The sequence below is a fragment of the Neovison vison genome, chromosome 14, assembly GCF_020171115.1.
Source record: "Neovison vison isolate M4711 chromosome 14, ASM_NN_V1, whole genome shotgun sequence".
In the NCBI taxonomy this organism is placed as follows: Eukaryota; Metazoa; Chordata; class Mammalia; order Carnivora; family Mustelidae; genus Neogale; species Neogale vison.
In genome coordinates this window covers 30,062,780-30,089,750 of record NC_058104.1, presented here as the reverse complement: position 1 = coordinate 30,089,750, position 26,971 = coordinate 30,062,780, and the positions used below count along the sequence as shown (strand labels likewise).

At 46.4% G+C, this 26,971-nt stretch overlaps 1 protein-coding gene across 1 annotated transcript in view; it reads left to right on the top strand.

Moving 5' to 3' along the window:
• Positions 1-1,234: 1,234 nt before the first annotated feature.
• The window catches only part of TMC7 (transmembrane channel like 7), a 54,525-nt gene continuing 28,788 nt past the window's right edge, over positions 1,235-26,971 (top strand). Inside the window, exons 1-5 of the mRNA XM_044233104.1 lie at positions 1,235-1,357; positions 17,497-17,740; positions 18,835-18,983; positions 21,849-22,016; positions 24,310-24,392. Coding sequence (XP_044089039.1) covers positions 1,291-1,357; positions 17,497-17,740; positions 18,835-18,983; positions 21,849-22,016; positions 24,310-24,392 — 711 coding nt within the window. The 5' untranslated portion in view covers positions 1,235-1,290. The remainder of the gene's footprint in view (positions 1,358-17,496; positions 17,741-18,834; positions 18,984-21,848; positions 22,017-24,309; positions 24,393-26,971) is intronic.

The window sequence follows — 26,971 nt, the reverse complement described above, 5'->3', positions numbered from 1 at the left end:
ACTCGGTTTTTCTGATTACTACTATCTTACCTCCCTTTGACATTTTTCACAATAGAAGAACCAATATTCACACGTTCTTATTATCTAAAGTCCAACTTTATTCAGGTTTGCTTAAATGATCTTTTTTTGGTTCCACATCCCTCCCCTTCCCTATCCCCATTACACTTAACAGGGTTCATCTCTCCTAAGGCTCCTCTTAGCTGTTCACAGTTTCTCAGACTGTCCCTGTTTTTTGATGAACTTGACAATTTGGGGGAGTAGTAACCAGGGATCCTGTTAGAATGTCTCACGTGTGGGGTTTGTCCCATGTTTCCTTATGACTGGACTAGGGTGACAGGTTTTAGTGTGATTCTCATCCCATCATTCTGAGAGCGCATACCATCAACGTGACATCATCACTGTGGGTGTTGACCTTGACTGTCTGTCTGAGAAAGTGTTTGCCAAGTATTACCCAGGTAAAGTTACTTGCGATCGCAGCCATACTGCCCTGTTGGGGAGGAAATCACAGTGTGCAGCCCCCGTTTAGAGTAGAGAGTGAGGCTCTACCTCCTTGAAGTTTCTACATAAATTATCCGAAATCCTGCACAGGAAATTTACCTATACTTCCTCATTTATTTATTTTAATTTGGCAATGATTTATTTACAAATGCACACAGAATTACATGTACTTAACCATTTTACATTTATTTATACTCAGCGATTACTTTTAATTTTGTTTGACCCTGGCCATGGATAGACGTCCAGCGATGAAGCACGGATCTGGTGGGAAATTTATAACCCAAACCCATTAGATCGAGAGACCCTCCCTTGCACCTCCCTGAGCCTCTCAGGACCCCAACCGCATTGGCAAACAAGAACAAATACTCTTCCCCGCCGCCCCGCTTTACGGACCCACAAGCTGACTTACTAGATACACTTGTTCAGAGTCTCGGTTTTTATTAATTTTTATGAATAACTCTTTAAATTTAGTTAAGACATCCGGGAGGTCGCCCCTGATCTCGGCCGCTGGGTGGAGCCTTCCCCGGCCAGGGGCTCCGCAGCCGCGGGTCGGATCCCTGCTCCCACCGCCCGCCGCCGGGACTCCCACCCCCAACCCTGGGCCCCCGGTGGTCCGGCGGCGGCGGCGCGCGGGGAAAAGGGCCGTCTCGGCGCCGCGCCCCGCCCCGGCCTCTGTGACGTCCGCGCCGGAACCTGGAATTCGGCTCCGGGGAGCTGGCGGCGGCGGCGGCGGCGGAGGTGGTAGCGGCCGGAGCGGGTCTCCGGCGGTTGTCCCGGGCGCGGGGCGCAGCCATGAGCGAGTCCAGTGCCAGTGCGCTCCCGCCCGGCAGGCGCAGCAGGCAGACCTTCATCCACCCAGGTAGGACGGCGGGGACCGCGCTCCCGGCGGCCGGTGGGCAAGCTGCGGCGAGCTTGGCGCGGGCCCAGCCCCTCGCCACCTGCCCGCGCCGGGCGCTCCTGGCTTTGGGGAAAAGCGCATTTCTCGTCCTCCTGGTCTCCCTTCTGCAACCCGCCGTCGCCCAGTTCCGAGGGCGCATGCCCTCTCCCAAAAGAAGCATCAGAATGGGAATCCTGACCGTGTGGTGCCTTCCCGTTACTGCTTTAGGGATCCCTTAGGTGGTAACTGAAAAGAGAGTGAGAGCCCCGCCAGCCCTACCATTCTTGGCACGAGGTGACTGCCTCCCAGACATTTCAGGCTTTACCATTAGACACACTTGGAAACGAATTCCGCCTTGGCTGTGTATTGCTGTGTATCTTTGGTAAATGGCTTGCCTTCTCTGAGCCTCGGATTCTTCAGCGGTAAGATGGGACTAGGATGTTAGTAGAATCCATTGTGAGAAAAATATGTGACGTGCCCGGTACATCGAAAGGCACCAAAAAAACGGTAGACAGCCAAGTGTTATCACCTTTTTCCTTTTTTTACGGAGTAAAATTTACGGCGACGTCTAAACTCTGTGGATTTTTACATAAACATGTACAACTGCCACCCGGTTGAAATAGAAAAGCTGCCAGTACCTAGGCAGGCTTCTTATAGCGTTCCTGTCTTACCTTTGTCCTTAACAAAACACGAGACCCTGCTGTGAGTTTTATAAGCAGCGTTTCCTCTATTTCAATTTGAGAATAGAAATTTTGTTACAAGGATTTACAGTAAACCATGGGTGTGGATTTGGATATGGGGCCCTTATGACTGGATTGTTCTTCACATTTAGGAGAAGAAAAAGAAGAAGAAAGACATCTTAGAGAGATCCAAACCCTGGGAACTTGCTCAGGAATCAGAAGACAGAAGTCAAGTTCCATTTGATGCTAATTATTTTCTAGCTTGTTAATAGTGCTGACATCAGCCCAACGTCAGCCTTTTAATGACAGCCATTCAAGTATTTTCCTAGTTGGTTTCCATTTATCTTCCTCTTATTTTAACACAATCCATCCCCTTTAAGATGCTGACCCTGGTTTCCCTACAGGGGGCATGATGAGATTCATCTATCATGGATCTTTGCTGGGTGTTAAAGGAGACTTTCTAGACATCTCTTTTAGAAGAGTCATAACCGGCCCCTCTGACTAAAAGGTCTTCCTGTCCCTCGGACAAATGACCTTGTATCCACCAGCATAGCTGGGAGGCTCAGAAGGGACGGTGTTTGTAACTTTGTTGTACTTTGTAAATGGTGGCCTGCTGTATGGGCATCATGGGAGGACAGTGGGAGCCGGGCAGGAGACAAAGGAGTTCTGGTTTACCGATCGGGAAATATGCATCCTTCTAAATGATGAAACAGATCATATCGTTCCCCTTAAGTTAAAACTTTCCAGTGATTTCCCATTGCGCTCAGCCCTCATCTCTCTTCCCCTGACTGGTTTCCTTGCTTATGTCTTCAAAGCACTTACCACCATCTGAAGTCATCTGGTTTGCTTTTCTTGTCTCTTAGCTGTCTCTCCTTCTCAAATGTGGGTCCCATGAAAAGTAGGGGCTTTGTTTTCTTCTCCTAGGATATAGAACAATGTCTGGTATATAGTAGATGATGGATATGTGTTGAATGAATGAAGGAATGAATGAAGTGTAGCCAAAGCCACATTGGCATCCGTGGTGTAGAGGTTGAGAATCTAGACCCTGGACTTCCATATGCAAATCCTCATTTTCCATGTCCTGGTCTTGCCTTTCTGCAAAGAACTTAAGTGCTTCGTGCCTCAGTTTTCCTTGTGTGTGTGTGTGTGTGTGTTTTAAAGATTTTTATTTGACAGAGAGAGACACAGCAAGAGAGGGAACACAGGCAGGGGGAGTGGGGGAGGGAGAATCAGGCTTCCTGCCAAGTGGGGAGCCCAATGCGTGGCTCCATCCCAGGACCCTGGGAACATGACCAGAGCTGAAGGCAGACTCTTAACTGACTGAGCCACACAGGTGCCGCTTCCTTATGTATTAAATAGAAGTCATGATTGTATCTACTTCAGGAGGTCAGTATAAGGATTAGGAGTTAATTAACATAAAAAACTTGGTAAGTACTTATATTATCTATACTGTGTAACAAATTATTCCCAAACTTCTCTAAGCTTAGAATAGTGATAATCACTTTTATCTCACAGTTTCTGCAAGCCAGGAATTTGGAGATGACCTATCTGGTTCTGGCTCAGGGTCTCTTACGAGGTCGGATTCATGGTGAGGGCCCAGGATCCCATCCTCTGAAAGCTTGCCTGGGGCCGGCAGGTCCCTTCCAAAGATGACTTGCTCATAGGAATGGCAAATGGACACTGGCTATTGGCAGGGAGCCTCTCCGTACTGACCTCCCAGAGGCTGCTTGAGTGCCCGTGGACATGGCTTTCCCTGGTGCATGTGATCCAGGAGAGAGCATGGAAGAAGCCTAATGTCTTTTATCATCTGGAGAGCTTGGAGATCACACCCTGTTATTTCTTTTCTTTTCTTTTTAAAGAATTTATTTATTTATTTGACAGAGAGAAACACAGCAAGAGAGAGAATACAAGCATGGGGACTAGGAGAGGGAAAGCAGGCTTCCCACTAAGCAGGGAGCCTGATGTGGGATTCGATCCCAGGACGCTAAGATCATGACCTGAGCCGAAGGCAGATGCTTAACCACTGAGTCAATCAGGTGGCCCTCACACCCTGTTATTTCTGCAGTATATATATATATTTTTAAAATTTCTGCAGTATCTTATTGGTCACATGGATCAGCCCTGTTCAGTGTAGAAAGGACCCATGGAAGGGTGTGAATGTCAGGGTATTTGCAGAGAGAGGATCACTGGCAGCGGCCCTGGAGACTGGCTGCCACAGCGCCATGTAAGTGTTAACTGCTGTTGATAACATCAACGAAGACAAGGGCTGGGCCTGTTTGGCTCACCATCATGTCCCATGCTTAGTACCATGCTTGGTGCATAGTAGGCCTTCAGGGAATATTAGTTGAGTGGGATGCCTTTCATGATTTCATCCAATGATGCTTCTAGATGCCTATAAAGCCCCTCCTGTTCCCTCTGCCATGGGTGCCATTCATCACCTTGTTCCATTATAAGGCATACTCCTCTTTCAGTCCGGTGCCACTTCCTTCTGGAAGCCTTCCCCGACTACCTCCCCTCTCGCAGGCTGGACCCTGTGTCCCTGATCCGTGTCCACCTGGCCCACAGGATTCACCCTGCCCAAGCATCTGTTGAGCTGTATTCTCGCTTCTCTTGAGTTATATAATTTTTAAAAAAAATATTTTATTTATTTATTTGACAGAGATCACAAGTAGGCAGAGAGGTAGGCAGAGAGAGAGAGAGAGGGAAGCAGCTCCCCACTGAGCAGAGAGCCCAATGCGGGACTCGATCCCAGGACCCTGAGATCATGACCTGAGCCAAAGGCAGCGGATTCACCCACTTAGCCACCCAGGTGCCCCGACATCATTTTTTTTTTAAGATTTTACTTATTTATTTGACAGACAGACAGAGATCACAAGTAGGCTGAGAGGCAGGCGAGAGAGGGGAAGCAGACTCCCCGACAAGCAGAGAGCCCAATGCGGGACTCGATCCTATGACCCTAGGATCATGACCTGAGCTGAAGGCAGAGGCTTTAACCCACTGAGCCACCCAGGCGCCCCGAGTTATATCATTTTTAAGAGCAGGGATTTCAGAATGGAGCAGACCCAAGTTCAGACAAGATTTGCCTCAGTTTCCACCCTTATCAATGAAGGTTCTGACAGGATAAAAGTTGGAAGACCACCTTCTCCCAGGGCCTCTAGAGAGGATTGCCTCTTGAGCCGGCCCCTGGCTATCACTCCCCAACACCCGCTGCTTTCCCTTCGCCCCAGGCTACTGGTCCCTTCCAGTGTTCTCCTCCTCAGGTCTTGTAGTCACTATTCCTCTGCCTGATCTCAGTTTAAATGTCACCTCCTCAGAGAGGCAAAGACCCTGCCCTACCTAAGGTACCCCCCAGGAGGCATTTGCCCACCCCCAGGTCCCTGAGCCCCCTGGTTCCTGGCATGTTCTATGTTTACTGCATGGAATGACTCCTGGTGGCTTTTCCCGTTTACCAAATGTTTATCATATTCCATTCGGTAAATACTTCATCCTAGATCATCTTCAACTGGCATGCAATGACTTTTAAACTGAGGTATGATTCACGTAACAGAATCAACCACTTGAAAGCATACAATTCAGTGGCATTTAGTACATTTAGTACATTAGTGTTGTGCAACCACTGCCTCTGTCCAGTTCCTAGACATTTTCCTCAGCCCCAAAGGGAGCCGTGTGCCCATTAAGCAATCACTCCCAGATTTCCCCTCCACCCAGCCCCTGGCTACCAGCAATCTGCATTCCATCTCTACGGATGGCCCGATTCTGGACATCGCCTATAAATGGGCTCATACAATACTGTGACCTTCTGTGACTGACTTCTTCACTTAGCAGAAAGAAAGTTCCCGAGGCTCCTCTGTGTGGCAGCATGTGGCAGTCCTTCATTTGTTTTTATAGCTGAGTAATATTCCCTTGTGTGGTTATCCCGCTGTTTGTATGTCTGTTCATCCATTGATGGATGGATTATTTCCGTCTTCGGGCTATTAGGAAAAAGGATGCCGTGAGCACTTGTGTGCAAGTGTTTGATGAACATCTATTTTCAGCTCTCTTGGGTATATACTTAGGAGTGGAGTCACTGGATCCTATGGTCATTCTGTGTTTAACTTTCTGAGGATTGGCCAGACTCGGGGACTCTTTTTTTTTTTTTTTTTAAAGATTTATTTATTTGACAGAGATCACAAGTAGGCAGAGAGGCAGGCAGAGAGAGAGAGGGAAGCAGGCTTCCTGCTGAGCAGAGAGCCCGATGTGGGGCTCGATCCCAGGACCCTGAGATCATGACCTGAGCTGAAGGCAGAGACTTAACCCACTGAGCCACCCAGACGCCCCTAAACTCAGGGACTCTTAACCCTTATGTGGGGGTTTGCTGTGACCATTACCCCATAGTTCATCAGGGGAACCCAACAGACTCAACCGAGATGGACTGATTGTCATCATGTGGCCACCAGTCAGGATTGCAACTTACGTGATGGCTTCAGAGCTGCTCGCCTCTCCTCTCTCCTTGTCCACGGGCAGCACTCGGGGAAGGGTGACTGTGTTTGGATTGACCCTATTTTCCGCAGGGTGGGACTCGGTCTGGGCCTTTGGAGCAGGAACATTTGGAAAGGTAAAGGAATAAAACGAAGCTACCTCTCTATACTCCTTCTGTGAGTGGGGGCTAGGACCTGGTTTGGTTTTTGTTTTTGTTTTGTGTTAAGGTAAATAAAGAAGACATCTGGCAGTAGTTTTTATGAAATCTGCCCAGTCCAAGTATAAATCCCAATGTGGGTGATTATCTGGTGTGTGACCTTGAGCAAGTCCCATTACCTCTCTGACCTTCAGTTTTCTTCTCTGTAAAATGAGAATAGCCGTATTCCTATCAGCTAGAAGTCGCTGAGAGGATTTTTTTTTTAAGATTTTATTTATTTATTTGACAGAGAGAGAGAGACAGTGAGAGAAGGAATACAAGCAGGGGGAGTGGGAGAGGGAGAAGCAGGCTTCCCAGCAGGGAGCCCTACATGGGGCTCGATCCCAGAACCCTGGGATCATGACCCTAGCTGAAGGTAGATGCTTAGCCAAGGCTCACTGAGAGGATTTTTTTAAAAAGATTGATAGATACATTGATTGATTTTAGTGAGAGCGCTGGGGGGGGAGGGGCAGAGGGAGAGAATCCAAACAGACTCCCCACTGAGCATGGAGCCCAACGCCCGGGGTTTGATAGCACGACCCTGAGATCATGACCTGAGCCAAAATCTAAAGTTGGACACAGCAGCTGGGCCACTCAGGTGCCCGGGTTCCTGAGAAGATTTACTGAGATAGGCACGTGGAAGAGTGAGTACCACACCTGGGAGATGCTGAACACTCCAATGGTCTTATTACTGTTATTATTATATTATTATTGCTTGGACCTTCTCTAGCCTCAATATTGTAAACCTTGATGATTTCTTTTTCTTTCTTTTTTTTTTTTTAAAGATTTTATTTATTTATTTGACAGAGAGAGATCACAAGTAGGCAGAGAGGCAGGCAGAGAGAGAGAGGAGGAAGCAGGCTCCCTGCTGAGCAGAGAGCCTGATGCGGGACTCGATCCCAGGACCCTGAGATCATGACCTGAGCCGAAGGCAGCGGCTTAACCCACTGAGCCACCCAGGCGCCCAACCTTGATGATTTCATATGCCGTATACCTGTATTTTCGGGGTTATGCTATTAGTTATATAGTTAGGCAACTATTTGGGTTGTTTTAGTCTGACACATTGTCTTAAACTGGAAGACAGTAACCATTAATCCCGCGGTATTTATTTTGTTCCCTTTATCTGCTAAGCCCATGCATCAGGGTGACTTGTCACCCTTAAAGGTTCCCCAGGAGAAAGGGATCTTCTGCAGGTCTAGACACAGCCAGAGACTGCACAGGCCACGGAAGGTAATGAAAGGGCACGAAAGGCCACAATGGTTCTCTGGTAAGCCAGCTAGCCATCTGACTTGAGTTGTGTTTTCCCCCCTCTGTCTGAAGAGGCTGAGTGAGTTCTGCCCAGCAACTCAGGCCAGATTAGGCCCAAAGGCCCTCTTTGACTTGTTTTGTTTTGTTTTGTTTTTCAGGAAGTGAAGAATTTAGAGGGATAAAAGGGGGAAATGACTTTTCAGTGTTGTAAGCTTTATTGTGTCTGGTTGCTTTTTAAAGGAGCTTTGTTTGAGTGTGGGACCACCCAGACCTTTGGTGGGGCTCCCTCCACCCACCCACCCCGCCACCAGCAGCAGGAGGAGGAGGAGGAGGAGGAAGGGAACTGACCCTGCATGAACCGTGACCCAGTACCAGGCGAGGAACCAAGTAGTGAGAGGGACAGGCCAAAGACATGCTTTCCAGAAGTGTCTGGCCAAGCAGGGGAGACACTCGCTGAACAGGTAAAGAAGAAAATAGGGTAGTTAACAGCTAAGCGTAACTGCTGAGAAGGAAGTAAAGGGGTGATGAGCTAGAGAGGGAGAGGCCCTACTTAGCTGAGGTGATCAGAGAAGTCTCGCTGAGGTATGGGCTTCTGGGGTGGAGGTGGGCATGACCTTGGTGTATTTGAGGAGGGCTCAGCCTGGAGCCTAGAGGAGAAGAAGAGGGGATGAAGTCAGGCAGGCGGGAGCCGGTTCCTGAGGATCCAGTTGGCCGGTCAGCAGTTTGGCTTTGGACTCACGTAGATTTCTTAAATTATTCACCACAACTCACCAAGTGTGATTTGCCCATTTTACACCCCTGGAAACTGAGGCTCTGAGAAGTTACTGACGAGCTGCTGAAATAGAAGGACATTAATGTGTCCGTGTGTTCATTTGAGAGATGTTTATTTGATTTATGATGTGCCAGGTACCATGCTAATTGCCGGGAGTGTCAGACTTTGGCTTGACCTTGTGCAAAGTTCTCTGAACTTCTTCTTCTTCTTTTTTTTTTTTCTGAACTTGTTTATTGCAAGATGAAGGTAACACTCAAGAAGGACCTATGCAGGGGTGCCTGGGTGGCTCAGTGGGTTAAAGCCTCTGCCTTTGGCTCAGGTCATGATCCTAGGGTCCTGGGATCGAGCCCTGCGTTGGGCTCTCTGCTCAGTGGGGAGCCTGCTTCCCTTCCTCTCTCTCTGCCTGCCTCTCTGCCTACTTGTGATCTCTGTCTGTCATATAAATAAATCAAATCCTTAAAAAAAAAAAAGAAGGACCCATGCAGTGACATGATGGTAAGGATCATGGGAGCTAAGTATATAAATGGTTTGACATAATCATGGTGCCTGGTAAATGCTCAGTGAAGTCTAGTTGTTTTTGTTGTTGCTTCCAGGAACGTTGGAAATCTTTTTTGGAAGAGTCTTGGTCAGGAAGAGAAACATTCCACATAAGGAGTAGCGAGAATCCCTCACAGCAAACATGAAACCTTTCTGTACATTGAGTTCTTCAGTAAATAACCTGATGTATAGCACAGTATGCCAGGCACTGCTCTACGCCAGGAGTCTGCACACTACAGCCCACGGGCCAAATCCAGCCTGCCACCTATTTTTAATAAATAAAGTTTTATTAGAACACAATCATGCCCATTCATTTGTGGATTTTGGCTGCTTTTCTGCAACAATGGCAGAGACGAGTAATTGTGGCAAGAGCCTGGGTGATGATAGTAAGGAAATTGTAAGGTTTGCTGACCTTTTTCTAAGTGTCTAGTAGCCGCCTAATCCTCAGGGTGGTCCTGTCAGGTGGGAACTCCTATCGCTATTTTGTAAGTGGGGAAACTGAGGCAAGGAATGGTCAATAAGGTAACAAGTAGGCCTGAGATTTGACTCCAGGTTGTGGGCTTTGGAGGAGGTGCTCTGAACCACTCTGTCTGTCCTGTCTGTCTCCTCCCCAGACAGACAGAATCACAGTGATTGCTCCCCAGATAGCCCACCGGATGCCCCACCCACCTGAAAGCCAGGAGATTCGGGTCCAGGGCCCAGCGTCACTCTGATTACCCAGTTAGTCACTCCTCATGAAGACTGTTTGCTCATCTGGTCATAAAGCCTTGGCCCCAGCCAGTCCCTAGGCCCCACCCAGGGGCCAGGTAGCATGATTCATACAGGTTCTCCCAGCCTGGCAGTTAGTTCTGAAGTCTGGCAGATGGAGGAGGCTCCCAAGGCCCCTGGCTCCTCCCCTCTGGGACCAGGCTTTGGACTGTGAAGAACGAAGCCTCTCTACCTTGTCCAGTCCAGTAGCTACTGGCCACATGGAGCTATGCAATATAAATTTAATGACGTCTGATAAAACTAAAAATTCCTTAGTCTTACCAGCCACATTTCAATTGCTCAGTAGCCACGTGTGGCTGGTGGTCCACGTGGACTACTGGACAGTGCAGATACAGAACATGTCCATCATTGCAAAAAGACAGTGCAGCCTGACATATGATGCCCTGGCATGGGATATAGCCATGCCAAGCTGTGCAGCTCAAGGACAGAAATAGCCACGGGGCCAGCCAGAAAGATCTTGTTAAATCTGAGTAAGATCATGTCGTGCCGCTGCTCAAAACTCCGCATGGCTCCCACCTTACTAGACCAAAAGCCAGAGTCCTCACCATGGCCCGCAGACCCTGTGTGGTCTGGCCTGTTTCTTCCCATATCTCTTACCCCATCACTCTTCTCTCTGCTGACTCTCCTTCAGCCACACTGGCCTTCCTTGTTCCTTAAATTGACCGGGCACAGTCCTGCCTCAGGGCCTTTGCCCTTGCTCTTCTCTCTCCCTTGGATAGCCATGTGGCTCTTTCCCTCCCTTCCTGTAGCCTTTGCTTAAACCCATCCCTGCTTTATTTTTCTCCATGCACTGTCAGCATCTGAAATATATTGTTCTTAACTTGAGTGCTGTTGGTCTCCTCTGGCTAGAATATAAGTCCCATTAAAGGCAAGGGAATTTGTGGGATGTATTCAAGGCTATGTCCCAGTCTTAGAACAATGCTTGGCTGGCACCTAGCAGTTACTCAGTAAATGTTTTGGAGTGAGCGACTGGATGGATGGATGGATGGATGGGCAGGCGTGTGGCCTTTCCATGAGGAGGACAGTAATAAAACTCTGGCCTTGGACCACTTGGTGGAGATGTCCTAGCGGCTTCAACTAGATCCCTTCAACTGTGACCCCTTGGTTTAGGGTTAGGATGAGTTGTGAGCACAAATTATTTGAGGTCCTCTACCTCCAGTTAGCATCCAAAATAACAATGTCAAAGAATCTGAGTGGAAAGAAGTCCAAAAAGTTTTGAAATCAATGTCTACATTGCCTTATTGGTAACCTCACAATGGATGTACCCAAGTCATTTGATCATTTCTTGGTCACAGCAAAGCTTGCTTCTAGTAAGGCTCGTTTGTGTGAAGTACCTTAAATAGAAGGATATAACATACCATCAATATCCCAATCCTTATTTCTTGCCAGCTTATTTTTCTTCCTCTAAATTTTTGTTTAATTGTGAAAAAAGAGTATATATCATCCATACAGAAAAGAATATTCAGTGGTTAAATTCCTTAATGTTTTTCTCTCTTTCTGGTACCCCTGCTTTGCTAGTGTGCTAAGCACATGCTTTGGTCTGCCTGGTAGGTGAGCCAACATTGCCTGTATCCCATGGACAAGATTCATTCATTCATTCATTCATTCAGCAGGTGTTTATCGAGCATCCACTGTGTGTTGGGTTCTGTGCTAGACCCTGGGGACTCAGCAGTGCAGGACAGAGATGGGCTCCGTGCCCCTGAAGGTTGCTAGTCCTAAGCATGGGGAGGGAGAAGGTCAGAGACAAGGTGCAAGTAAACAGTTCGGCAGGAGGATAGGACTAGGGATGATTGCAGTGGGTGGGGCACTGGGGAGATAGGGCAGAAGGGGCGAGTGAAAGCTCACTGAGGCAGGCAGCAAGTCTGCAAAACCCTCTTCTCTAGAGCCTCCTGCAGAGAGGTGCTCCGTGCACTTTGTCAAACAGAACTCATTCCCCCAGCAGCTGGCGAGAGGCCTGAACCAGATGACCCAGAAGGTCCCTTAGTGCCGGGAGTTTCCGTGATTCTGCAAGGGGAAAGAAAAACCCTGATGTGAACCCAGCACCAAATACGGTTGGGCTAGGTTCTTGGCAGGCACTCGAGGGAGGCTGGTGGTGGTTTTAGTCCCATTTAGGTCACAGTTGGCCTGTGCCCACATCCTGGGAGTGTCCGTGCCTATGGGTAGGATCTCACGGCCTGTGGAAAGAGCTGCCAAGAAAGTTGGGACGGAAGGAGGCCCTCCAGGTGCCCATTCCTCTGCCCATTCATTCATTCATCCTTCAGATGGAGGGCTCTCCATGAGCAAGACACTGCTCTAAGTCTGAGAGGTTAACTTTTTCCTTACCCTGGAAGGATGCCAGATATCCAAAGACATACTTCATGCCCACCCCTGACCCCACATCTCCTGAAATTACCCAGTCATCCTCCCACCTAAATAAGAATCTCCTAGTTGCTGAAATCCGGTTCCAATGGTCAACAGATTCTAGACATTCCTAGATGGAGGCCCCCCCAATGTCTCAAAAACCCTCCTGCCTCCCATACAAATGGCCAACAGGCTGCCACACACTGAGCACAGGACCTCGTTGGCTGTGCCGACGACGACACTCTCAGCTGGACCAACTCAGGAGGCTATCTGACAGTAGCTGTAAGGAGATATTCTTATTCTCGAAGGATGAGAAAAAAGCAGGGCTCTGAGAGATGATGCAGCCTGTCTTTCTAAGAAGGTAGAACCGGAGTCTGTCATGATAGCAAAGCCTTGGGCGAGCCGCCATTTCTCGGAGCCCCAATTTCCCTGTTGAAAAGCCAGGCCAGTGAAGCCTTCCCTGGCTACCGCTGCAGGTGGGCGTGGGAAATCAGGTGATGTCATGCTTTGACAGATGTGTGGTCCTGTGTGAAAATGAGGGAAGGTGGATCTTCGTGACAGAAAGAGTGATGCCTGTGTTCAAAGGTAGGCTTGTGATTTTTTTTCTCTGTTTGAAGATGAAGCACTTCCCAAGAATGTCTGAAGAGGATAAGTCATTCCCCTTCAGTGGCCGCCATTTTGAAACTACAGTTTTCCACCAGGGACTGTTGTTATGGAATATGAATAGGAGTATAGAGAGGAACCATGAAATAATTTCTATCTTTAGTGTTCACAGAGCACTTTCAAATCCGTGGCCCACTGAATCATGTCATGCTAAGGACTACAGCTTTGGCATTCGGCAGACCTGTGACAGGTTGCTTATTCCAACACTACTTAGCTGGGTGCGTGGGCAAGGCCCTTCACCTCTGCAGACCTCAGCTTCTTCATCCACAAAATGGGATGATTCTATTGAAGCATACTGAGTACCTCCCATAGCCTAGCACAAGGTACAGGCTTCGTAAATCCTAGCTAATATTATTCGTGTGGTTTGCAATGCCCTGTTATGATCACGCTGATGAGGTCCGTGATATCATATTCCCCATTCCTGAGAAAGAAAAACATGTGACCCTGAGGCAGTCATTGTCTTGCCTGGGGTGGCCTGGCTAGTGGGTGACAAGCCAACCCAGGCTCCAGCTCCTGCCCTGGTTCCTGACCCTACAGTTGCTGAATATTCAGTTGCTGGGTGGTGCTCTGTATTCAAAGACCTTTGTTTGCGGTTAATAAGAGCTCTTTGTTGCTCTCCAGAAGGAGTGGCCTCCAGCCAGGGCCTGGACCCTTTAGCCTCCAGGCCCCCACGCCCGCTGTTACTAATGGAAGTGGATCACATCCTCTGGGTGTGCGGGAGCAGGGAAGTGGAAGGTTGAGTGAGACTCACCCGCTTGCACCCGGCAGCTGGCAGGGCTCCAGGCGCGTGTCTATGTGTCATCTGCAGTGGGACAGCTGTCCCGTTGTGTCTGAACATGCTCATCAGAGAGGCCAGCGTTACAAATCTGCACTGTCAGACTCCTGCTCACAGAGCGAGGCCTTGGCTGGTTTCCCCCCCCCCCCCCCCCCGCCCAGGGCTCCCTCCTCCTATTAGCTCTAAGTATACTGATGGAGCCCACTGTGTGCCAGTGGCTATGCTGAGTGTTTCTCCCCATGTGGTTGCCTTTAATGCTCAGAAGCTGCTCCCACCCCCCCAACCCCTGCCCCATGGGTCCCGTGCTTGGCCCAGCAGCCTCCAGGGTGATTCTTGAAAATATGGTCAGGTCTCAATGGGCTTTGGCTCCAAGCCCTCCGTCCCCCACATTCAAGCGTCACAGCCAGCCCACAGAGTCTGACTCAGTCTGGCCCCAGGCACCTCTCTAACCTCTGCTTTTCCATGCTCCCTGTCCCATCTACCTGTTGTTAACACACTACTTCAAACGTGATGGCTTATGCTGTTTTATTGTTTCTGCTCATTCTGTGCGCCAGAATCAGCAGGGCATGGAAGAGATGGTTTGCTCTGCTGTATGTCATGTCTGTTGGGTCTGGAGCTTCCAGAAGGCCTCTTCATGTCCATGGTGGTGCTCCATGAGGATGGCCCAAGGGCTGGGGGCTGGCTGCAACAGCTCACTGAGGTCAGAGGCAGAGACTATGGTTCTCGCTGTTTCCTTGGGTCTCTTCTTGGGACATTTGGGGCCTCTTCCTCTCCACATGATGGTCCCAGCAGCATTGCCAGACTTCTTACATGGCCACTTTGGGGTCCCAACTGCACAGAAGTGGGAACTTCCAGGCCCTTTTAAGGCTTGAGGCTAGAATTGGCAGAGCAACATTTCTGTTGCAACCTCTGGCTAAAGCAAGTCACAGATATAACACAGATTCAACACAGGGGACTGTGGAGGGGCTGGCGTGGCTCATCAGAGGTCAACAACAACAGAGACTATGAAGTTCCTGTTCATTCACTCTTCTCCAACCACATAGGTCTCCATTCTCGTCGTCGAGCCCACCTTACACACCCTGCCTCAGGGCCTTTACACTTGCTGTTTCCCTCTCCTGGGATGCCCTTCCCCAAATATCCACAGAGCTTATGCCCTCTGTTCAGCCTCAGCTTAAATACTACTTTAGTATGGAGACCATACCTGACCCACCTTCTCAGAACTGGTGCATTCTGACTATCACGTGTCTCCTTACCCCACTCTGTTTTTGTTTTTGCACTTACCACCTCCTGACATAATATTCATCACCTGTTTACTGTCTAATCTTCCCCAGCCCCCTCCTCAGTATGTAAGTGCCATGTGAATAGGGCATTTGCTTTGTTCACGGCAGTATCTCTAGCTCCAGATAGGACACATGGTAGATACATTTGTTGAATGAATATTTGAGATGAGGAAACTGAAGTTCAAAGGTTAAGTAACTTTCCCAAAGACACACACACTAATGATCGACTGAGATAGGATTCAAACCCAAGCAATTTAGCATCTAATATATTTTTTAAGATTTTATTTATTAATTTGACAGAGAGAAATCACAAGTAGATGGAGAGGCAGCCAGAGAAAGAGAGAGATAGGGAAGCAGGCTCCCTGCTGAGCAGAGAGCCCGATGCAGGACTCGATCCCAGGACCCTGAGATCATGACCTGAGCTGAAGGCAGCGGCTTAACCCACTGAGCCACCCAGGCCCCCCTTAGCATCTAATATTAAGCCTTAGAAGTTTTGCTGCCTATAGAGGTAATTGCTTAGGTAATTATGGCTGTTTCCTACTTCCACTCCCTGTGTCCTTTCTCCATTAAAGTAATCTTTCCACAACTAAAATTGGATCAGGCATAAAACCCATCTTGAAGGTGGTGTCCCTCAGCTTCAGTAGAAGGCCCTCCCTTCTTAGACCACAGCATAAGCCACAGCAAAACTTGGCCTCCAACAGTGGCCTGATGTAGTAGAACAAATACAGATTTCTGAGTCAGGCAGACCTGGTTCTGTTTTCAGTGCCCCTACTCACAGATTAAGCATGGGCAAATTAGCAATCCATCTGTTCATCTATCCATCTTTCTAACCATCCATCCATCCACCCATCCGTCCATCCATTCATCCATCCATCTTTCAATCTGTCTTCCCACCCATCCATTCATCCATCCATCCATCTTCCCTTCCAACCATCCATCCAACCATCCATCCAACCAACCATCCATCCATCCATCCATCCATCCAACCATCCATCCATCCATCCATCCATCCATCCATCTTTCAATCTATCTTCCCACCCATCCATTCATCCATCCATCCATCTTCCCATCCTACCATCCATCCAACCAACCATCCATCCATCCATCCATCCTCCCAATGAGCATTTATTAAATTACTTTCTGAATCAAGGATGATGCTAGGTCCTGGGGTGCAGTGGTGAAGACATCATCCCAGTTCCTGCCCTCTGAGAACTTTCTTCCAGTCTCCTAGAGGAGACAGATGTACTCACACAGTCACACAAATTTATTTGCAAATATTATATATTTATTTACAAATTGTTACATGCTATAAAGGACTTAGTGTGTGTGTGTGGGGGATGTGTAACAAGGTACCTGTAATAGTGCAGTGGGGCAGAGGCAGTTTCCCTAAGGAAGTGACATGTGAGTCAGAGCTAAAAGGATAAATAGGTGTGGTAAGTTCATTTTAGACAGTGGGAACAGCATATACAAAGGCTCTGAGGAAGAGGACATGGGAGGAGGAGACCATCTTAGTATCTGAAAGATCTTAAAAAATATGTAGTTGGGGAGCAAAGAGCCCTCTAGACACAGATGAGTGTCCGACCATGCAGAGCTTTGAGGACCTGGGCATGGGATTGGGCAACCCATCAACCTTCTCATCTGTAAAATGGGATTGATAATTGTACCTACCTCAATATGTGTGAGCCTCTGTGGTCAGCTGAGTGACAGCTGGCTGCAGGCCGGCCTGGGATGGTCTCAGCTGGGGTGATCGTCCCTGCTCCAGTGGTTTTAACCTTTAGCAGGTCAGCTTGCGCTTGTTCACATGGCAGCAGCTGGGATCCAGAGAGCAGAGAAGCTGATAAGGCTTAGAACTGGCCAGCATCACTTCTGCTGCATTCTGTTGGTCTGAGCAGATCGCACAGCCAGCCCAGATCCATGAGTGCATGTGACGCTCCTAACACAGTGCCTGGTGCACAGGAAGTTCTCTGTCAATACTATTATTATTGTTACTGTTTACGGTATCACTATGCATTTGCGTAATGCTTTATTTCGGAGTTCTACAAATCATTATAGCCTATACTTTAGAAAGATAGTTGGGGCAAATAGGACTGGTCCCATCTGACAAATGTAAACAAGTTCAGATAACTCCCCATTAAGCAGAGAGCATCTAGCTAGTGGCTGCATCCAAACACTAGAACCTAGATATTATGTAACCTAAAGCATATTTGCACACACAGCTGCTGAAAGTGAACTGTTTGCAGATGATAGTGTTGTCCCGATCACCATCCTGGTAAATAGAATAATGAAAGTACAAATGCAAGCTAGTGACCATCTGCACAATTTAGGTATGCAAAGATTTTTTTTTTTTTAATTGGCTCCCAAGCTCACTGTGGTCAATGATGGTTCTCTTTTTCTTCTTGCCCAGAGAACCTCTCTGTGGATTCCAGTGGCTTTTCTTCTCCACCTGTTAATTTCCTTCAAGAATTGCCAAGCTATCGGTCCATTGCACGCAGGAGGACAACCATTCTTTCCCGAGACAAGCAAAGTGGCACTTTGCTGAAGCCAACAGACTCTTACAGCTCCCAGCTGGAGGGAGGAATCACTGAAAACTTCAATAGCCAGTCGATTCGGAAGTATGCACTGAACATCTCCGAGAAGCGGAGGCTAAGGTTTGTTCGGTGGCATCTAGAAGCCATCTGATGTATGTTTTGGGCAGAGGTGTGCTTTATGCATGGAATGCATTTCCTGAAGAGTTCACGTAATTAGAAATGTATGACTCAGGGTCAGCCAAGCTGCAGCGACAAAGTTACCCAAACATGTAGTAGCTCAACATATTAGAAGTTTGTTTCTTATTCACATCAGTTCTGGCTTCAGATCAAGGGGGAATTTTGTAGTCATTCAGGGACCCAGGCTCGTTCCAGCTTCTGGCTCTGCAGCCGTGTAGAGCCTCGTTGTTATCTGCAATCCCTCCCTGTTTCCCCTCCCCTCACCCCTGCTAACCCCTGATCTACTCTTTGTCTGTAGATATTGCCATTCTGGACATTTCAGGTAAATAGAATCATACAATATATGATCTTTTGTACCTGGCTTCTTTCACTTAGCATAATGTTTTCAAGACTCAGCCAAGCTATGGCATGTATCCGTATGTTATTCCTTTTTACAGTTGAACGGCACTTCATGGTATGGATGGATATGCCTCGGTTTTTTTGTCCATTCATCTGTTGGTGGGCATTTGGGTTGTTTCCACCTTTTGGCTATTGTGAATAGTGCTGCAATGTGCAAGTTTTTGTTTGGGACCCCCCTTGTTTTCAGTTCTTTGGGAATATCTGCCTAGGAGTGGAATCGCTGGGTCATAGTGGTAATTCTGTGTTTAACGTGTTGAGGAATATCCAGGCTCTTTTCCCTAGGGGCACACCATTGTACATTTCTACCAGCAGTGTAGGAAGGCTCTAGGTTTTCCACATCCTCTTGGATGGGGTTTTATTTGATGCCGAGGCTTAAGGACGCCTTAATGATCATTGTCATGTTGGGTTTTTTTCCTTAATTTTTTAAAAAAGATTTTATTTATTTATTTGACAGGCAGAGATCACAAGTAGGCAGAGAGGCAGGCAGAGAGAGAGGAAGGGAAGCAGCCTCCTTGCTGAGCAGAGAGCCTGAAATGGAGCTCAATCCCAGGACCCTGGGATCATGACCTGAGCTGAAGGCAGAGGCTTTAACCCACTGAGCCACCCAGGCACCCCTGTCATATTGTTTTTTAACACAGGAACATTCAGGAGACCCAAATGAAGTATTTATCTGAGTGGGACCAGTGGAAACGGTACAGCAGCAAGTCTTGGAAGAGGTTCATAGGGAAGGCTCGTGAGATGACCACCCACCTGGAGCTGTGGCGGGAGGACATTCGCAGCATAGAAGGTACCAAACCCCCTCTCTGCACATGCTCCTCTGCAGGAGACCCCTGTGCCTGGGGGAAAGTACAGCTACATTTTCTCTAACCTCTAGATGAAATTTGGCACTTCCTTCCACGATGAATGGGAGCAATGGCACCCGTTAGGATTAGCCAAACCTGTGTCTTCATCCCCAGGAAAATCAGATATTTTCCTTTCCCTTCTGGTTGTATTATCTTGGAATATCACTCATGCTCATCACTACTTTGAAATTGCAGCAGTGAATCTGCAGGATCGGCCACTAGGTCTTATTATTTAATGTGCTAATGAAGATGCTCATGTATTATTCTAGCACAAATTTGGTTTTTAGTATTATAACTGTATGCCCATTTGTATTTATTTTTAAGAGTTTATTTATTTTTTTTAAGTAATCTCTTCACCCAACATGGGGTTCAATCTTACAACCCTGAGATCAAGAGTCCCATGTTCTACTGACAGAGCCAGCCAGGTGCCCCTATATTTGGTACATTTATTATTTCATTTTATTTTATTTTGTATTTTATTTGTTATATATATTTTATTTGTCATATATATATGCAAAATATATTATTCCATTTATTTTTTCCAATTTTTTTAAACGATTTTTTATTTATTTGACAGACAGAAATCACAAGTAGGCAGAGAGGCAGGCAGAGAGAGAGGGGGAGGCAGGCTCCCTGTTGAGCAGAGAGCCCGATGCGGGGCTCAATCCCAGGACCCTGGGTCATGACCTGAACTGAAGGCAGAGGCTTTAACCCACTGAGCCACCCAGACACCCCAGTTTTTTCCAATTTTTAATTTAAATTCTAGTTTGTTAACATATAATATTTGGTGCATTTATCTATCTATCTATTTATTTATTTATTATTTTTTAAAAGATTTTATTTATTTATTTGACAGAGATCACAAGTAGTCAGAGAGGCAGACAGAGAGAGAGGAAGGGAAGTAGGATCCCCACTGAGCAGAGAGCCCAATGCGGGGCCCGATCCCAGGACCCTGGGATCATGACCTGAGCCGAAGGCAGAGGCTTTAACCAACTGAGCCACCCAGGCGCCCCTATTTAGTAATAACATTTAAAATGGTATTCTGAGATGGGGTTCGTTAGGCTTTGCCAGACTGCTAAAAGTACCCATGGCCCTAAAAATATTGAAGATCCCTACTTTTCCACATGGGTAAAGATTGGGTTGTAGTATGGTCAGTCAGCTCTGGCTGCTGTAACAAAATACCATAGACAGGGTGACCTCAACAGCAGAAATTTTTTTTTTTTTTTTTAAAGATTTTAGCATGAGTGGTAGACAGTGAGAGCAAGAGGGAAAGGAAGAAGCAAACTCCCTGCTGATTGCCCCTTACCCCATGCAGATCTTGGGATCATGACCTGAGTTGAAGGCAGACAGTTAACTGACTGAGCCACTCAGGTGCCCCAAAATGTATTTTCTTCCAGTCTGGAGACTGGAAGTTCAAGACCAGGCTGCCTTCTCACCGTGTCGTTACATGACCGTTACATGACTTCATCTTTGTGTGCTCTTGGAGAAAGAGAAGGAGAAAGAGAGAGAGAGAAAGTTCTGATCCCTCTTGTAAGGCCACTAAATCCCATCATGGAGACCCACTCTTACAACCTCATCTAAACCTAATCACCTCCCGAAGGCCCCACCTTGAAATACCATCACATTAGGGGTTAGGGCTTCACCATAGGGTGAAGGGGTGGGGGTTGGGGGGGTGAGATAAAATTCAGTCCATAGCAAGTATACAAAAACTGGAAGTTGCGCCAAAATATAAAATTAGGAGAAAACATTGAAACAGTTGGGTGACATAGCAGAGCCAGGGTGAAAATACCTCTTAGGATGACATAGTTTCTACCGTAAAGCAAAAACGATTTACAAACAACTCCTCAAATCTGCTAATGTAGGAATTTTTTCAAGTTTGTAGGGAATGTGGCAGGATGAATGGAAGGAATGCTGTCATTATTACTATTTTAGGATTTATAAAATACTCTTGGTAACTTATTCAATGAAGTACCTTTTTCAATTGTTGTTTTCTTGGGGGAATGTAAACTCTATCACCAGAGGCTTCGTGGGCTCACTTAAAACTTAACCGTCTGGTTGTACTTTTTCTGAGATCTAAGTATAGCATCACAGTTGGAGCCAAATAATAAAAGCTAACCCTGACTGACCTTTTTCTGTGAGCGGGGCATTGTGTTGAACGTTTTCCTTGGATGGGCTTAGTTACTTCTCATAAGAGCATTCCCTGTAGGCATCATTTGCATGGCTCGGGGAGGTTAAAATACTTACCCAAGTTCACTCAGCTAGGATGAGGCAGACCCAGCATTTGAAGGATTTGATCCAGGCCAATCCAAGCTTCCAAGCCCAGGGGTTCAGCCACTATCCCCAGCTTCCTTTCTTGTTCAGTGGTGGCCTTTCTGGAGGTTTTTGTTTAGCACATGTCTGGTCAGAATTCAGGAATGGATTCATACATTTATTTCATTTTATTTTACGTTATTTGGATTCATACATTTATGATCCATTGCAAAAACACTCCCTCAATCCACTGGGAAAAGTGTAGCCTTTTCAGTAAAATGGCATTGAGTCAATTAGATATTCATATAGATATAGATATTCATATAGATATAAGAAAAGATATATATTGAGTCCTGCCTCACAGCATTGTCAAGTAGTTAATTCAAGGGTAGATTTAGAAAGAGGAAGAACCTTAAAACCAACAGTAGAAAACCAAAATACTTCTTCACTCTCCCATCAATATTACTCGAAATTCAGCTTTTCGGCTGATTGGTTCTACTGTGGGTAATGCATGTGGGTCAATAGTCCTGGTCAGTGATGTCTAGATTTCTTTTTTCCAGGGAAATTTGGCACTGGGATTCAGTCCTATTTCTCCTTCTTGCGGTTTCTGGTGTTGCTGAATTTGGTGATATTTCTGATCATCTTTATGCTGGTTTTGCTCCCAGTTTTGCTCACCAAATACAACATCACCAACAGCACCTTCGTGCTCATTCCGTCCGAAGACACAGGTGAGTCTAAGCCCTGGTTTGCTGTGAGAATGTTCTTGTGGCTGTGTACCTGTCTACACGGCTTCCTTCTCTGGGAATCTTCGTATTCTAAGTTGTTGGTGCCTGCGTTAGGATGGGCTTGGGTATGCTGCAGAAACAAGTGACCCCGTAACTCTCAGCACCTAAAAAACACAAAAGGTTCTTTCTCACCCCAGTACTGTTGGGCGGTGGCTTTGTTCTGTATTATCTTCACTCTGGAGCCCAAGCTGATGGAACAGCCTCTCTCTGGACCACTGATGGTCACTGTGTCCAAAGGAAAAGGGACCAATGGCAAACATCCCATCTCTTAAAGCTACTGCCTGGAAATGACACTTTTCATTTCTGTTGCATCTCATTACCCAAAGCAAGTCACTTGGCCAGTCCTGATTTCAGCAAGGCATTTGCTGAAATCAGGAAAGCACTGCAAGCTAAGAGGAAAATTTAGCAAACGTGATATAACCTACTCTTGTAACTTTACGTTGAGACTTTTTTGTCTGTTAATGGGGACACTCAGGCCTCCACCAGTCACGTGCCAGACATTACACCAAGTGCTGGACCTTTGTTTTCTTACTGAATAATCAACATAAGTCTCATCTTTGGGGCATCCTGTGTTTTCAAACAAAAGCACGGAGAGTCTCTGTCATTCTACAGACATTACTATTTCCCCTCTAGGTAGGAAGCTCCGTGCTGGGGGCCAGAAGTAGGCAAGCTGAGTCAGAGCCTGACTTCAGTGAGAATTATAAAACGGCAGAACTGGAATTGGCCTTGGCAGACAGAACTGGTTCTACTCCCTTCCTTAACAAAGGGGAAACTAAAGCCCAGAGAAGGGGTGGTAGATTGGGTTATTTTCCTCGATTTTTCACTCCCCTGTAATTGTGATTTGTAGGGCCTCCCACTGTGGGCAAAGAATAGTTTCTGTCCCATTGGTATTGCACTTGGCCATGTGGCTGATTTTGTCCAGTGGAGTATTCACTTGAAATGGCTTGTGTGGTTGGCTTGCCTATGAGAAGAACATTGCCCAGATAACCATTGCCTCAGCCTGGGCCCCAGAATGAAGTCATATGGTGCAGACCTGAGCCCGTGTGGAAGCCTGGGTTCCATCCTAGCTCAGTCTTCATCAACTCAGTGAACTCAAGTTGCAGCTCCATGAATGAGAAAATACATGTTTGGTATGTTCAGTCACTGAGACTTGGTTCTTTGTTACGAAGCAATAGCTCACTGATACAGGGAAATGAGCCGTTGATGAATGAGCCATTCAAGGATAAGGTAGTATCATTAAAATTGACATTCAGATAATTTCTTAGTTATTTGCACATATGTAAATGCATAGGTTGTTTTAATGAAGCTGTGTGTTTATTTACACACACATACAGATCTTTTTTTTTTTTTTTAAAGATTTTATTTGTTTATTTGACAGAGAGAGAGATCACAAGTAGACAGAGAGGCAGGCAGAGAGAGAGGAGGAAGCAGGCACCTTGCTGAACAGAGAGCCCAAAGCAGGGCTCGATCTCAGGACTGTGAGATCATGACCTGAGCTGAAGGCAGAGGCTTAAGCCACTGAGCCACCCAGTCGCCCCGAGATCTTTTTAAAATTGGTTTTCCTTCACCTGGATTGTTTCCAGGCTACTTTTTTTCTTTTCTTTTCTTTTTTTTTAAGATTTTATTATTTATTTCTTTGACAGAGATCACAAGTAGGCAGAGAGGCAGGCAGAGAGAGAGGAGGAAGCAGGCTCCCTGCTGAGCAGAAAGCCCGATGCGGGACTCGATCCCAGGATCCTGAGATCATGACCTGAGCCGAAGGCAGCAGCTTAACCCACTGAGCCACCCAGGCGCCCCATGCTACTTTTTCTTAATTAAAAAAATTGTTCATTAAAAAAAATGGGTTGTCCATACAGTGGAATCACAATGATGTGATCACAACCACAATCACAATGATTCCACTGTATGTAATGCACACTGTATGTAAGTGGACCCACATACAAAGTATATAGAAAAAAATATGTACAAATAGTATATACAAAGTATATAGAAAAAAGTATATAGGAAAAAACATATATCAATAGGTGTGTAGGGAGAGGAGAAAATGGTGCTATACTTGGTATATTGGGGTTTGCACTACAAATAGAAAACCACAAATTCACAAACATCCAAACATGATTATATGTGACATCTCTAAAGGAACATACATGTGCAGGCCTATATATACAACTTATGATAGACACGTTGTGGAAACTGTAAACCTCTTTTCCACTGATCTTGTTTTTGTTTTTTACAGATGTTCAGTGCACCATATATCCAATAAGTAGCTCTGGACTCATATACTTTTATAGTTATGTCATAGACTTGCTCTCTGGCACGGTAAGTATTTAACATAATTCTGTATTTGGACCCTCAATAGAGTGAAAGTGGGTTGTTTTTTTTTATTTTTTTATTTTTTTAAAAAGATTTTATTTATTCATTTATTTGACAGAGAGTTCACAAGTAGGCAGAGAGGCAGGCAGAGAGAGAGGAGGAAGCAGGCTCCCCACCAAGCAAAGAGCCCAACGTGGGGCTCAATCCCAGGACCCTGAGATCATGACCTGAGTCGAAGGCAGAGGCTTAACCCACTGAGCCACCCAGGCACCCTGAAAGTAGGTTATTTTAAAGATCAGATTCCTGATTGTCTGCAGTGAGAGCCAGGCACAGGATTTGACACAAATATGAGTAAAAGAAACAGAATTTGCAGGGACTTCATCAGCAAGGATAATGTTCCCCACCCATGGCTAGAACATAGAAAAAACAGGCTTTGTCCCTTTCAGCCACTGGCCATTCCTTAGTCCCAGCCCCCTTTGGATTGACTTGTAACAAAATACTGAGTCTCCCCCAAAGACAGAAGTATCAATCCCCCCAGATAGAATCTATTTAATTCCTCAGGCACTATAAAACCTTACATGGTAGGGTCCCAGCCATGTAAGCCACCCTGCTGAAAGCCACACCTCTTCCTCCTGGTAGTCACACACAGAGAGATGCATCAGACATATATATGCTCGTGTGTGTGTGCACACCACATGCGTACATGTCCATATACATTCCCCCAAATCCAAAGTAACCCCAGGTTAAAGCCTTGCTCTGCAGTGGAACTTTAAGTTCATCCTTCCTATCATAGTTCCAAGAGTTGTTTTTTTTTTTTTTTTTAATCTTCTTTCTTCTAAAAATTTATTTTTTGTGTGTGCATCCATTTGTATATCCCTCTTTTTTTCAGGAAATAAGGTTGTAGCTATGAAAAGTGGCCATGTCTGCCTTCTAGACCGGTTTTCCCTCAACCTCAGCACTGCTGATGTTTGGGAACCAACACTGCTTTGTTGTGGGGGAATTTCCTTTACACGGTAGGAAGTTCAGTGTTCTTGACCTCTGTTCACTAGATGCCTGTAGCAGCCACAGTTGTGACAAATCAAAAATGTCTCCAGGGGCACCTGGGTGGCTCAGTGGGTTAAGCGGCTGCCTTTGGCTCAGGTCATGATCCCAGGGTCCTAGAATCAAGTCCCACATTGGGCTCTCTGCTCGCAAGGGAGCCTGCCTCCCCCTCTCTCTCTCTGCCTTCTGCTCTGCTTACTTGTGCTCTCTGTCAAATAAATAAAATCTTTAAAAAACAAAACAAACAAACAAAAAAACACCACTCCTTTGGAAGGGCACCTAGCTGGCTCGGTGGGGAGAGCATGTGACTCTTGATCCCAGGGCAAGAAGTTTAAGCCCCATGGGAGATACAGAGCCTATTTAAAAAAAAAAAAGGGGGGGGGGCGCCTGGGTGGCTCAGTGGATTGAGCCGCTGCCTTCGGCTCAGGTCATGATCTCAGTGTCCTGGGATCGAGCCCCGCATCGGGCTCTCTGCTCAGCGGGGAGCCTGCTTCCCTCTCTGTCTCTGTCTGCCTCTCTGCCTACTTGTGATCTCTCTCTCTGTCAAATAAAATAAATAAAATCTTTAAAAAAAAAAAAAAAAAGAAGAGGAAGAAGAACCACTCCTTTAGATTTAAAAAAAAAAAAACAAATATATAAAATAAATCTTTGGGGCGCCTGGGTGGCTCAGTAGGTTAAAGCCTCTGCCTTTGGCTCAGGTCATGGTCCCAGGGTCCTGGGATCGAGCCCCACATAGGGCTCTCTGCTCTGCAGGGAGCCTGCTTCCTCCTCTCTCTCTCTGCCTGCCTCTTTGCCTACCTGTGATCTCTGTCAAATAAATAAATAAAATCTTTAAAAATAAATAAATAAAATAAAATAAAATAAATCTTTCTGAAAGTTACTGGTCTTAAAATGCCATGTCATTGAGCATCCACTTTTCGAAACGTAAAGTGGAGTCTGTCCATTGCATTTGATTTTGAAAAACCGGTTTTTACATCTCTGAGCTCATATTTTCCTTGGAGCAATGAGAAGGGACTGTTAGGTGATTATTAAAATGTCCACCATGCAAAAGATGAAACAGAATCAGCTTCTAAAACATGTAAGGAAGAAAGAAATTCAGGGACTAATCCAAGGTCACTAGTGAAAGCAAAGTGGGATCGGATTCCCAGAACTACTGTTGGCCCTGTTTGTGTAGATGACGTTCCACACGAGAAGTTTCTCTTTGTGGATCTCTACACAGTATAACCTCCTTCCTTATAGGAAAAATTGTAGGACCCTTGATAGATGCACTTAATAAATGTTCCATAGACTGTATATGATGACAGGAGAGTTGGTCAGAGAGGTTAAACACTGGCTTGTCGGGGTGCCTGGGTGGCTCATTTGGCTAAGGTCTGCCTTTGGCTCAGGTTATGATCCTGGTTATGATCATGGAACCGAGTCCCGCATAGGCTCCCTGCTCAGCTTCTCCGTGTCCTTCCCCACGGCCTGCTCTCTGTCCCGCCTGCTCTCTTCTGGAGCGTGCTCTCTCGCTCTCCCATGAATGAATGAATGAATGAATCTTTAAA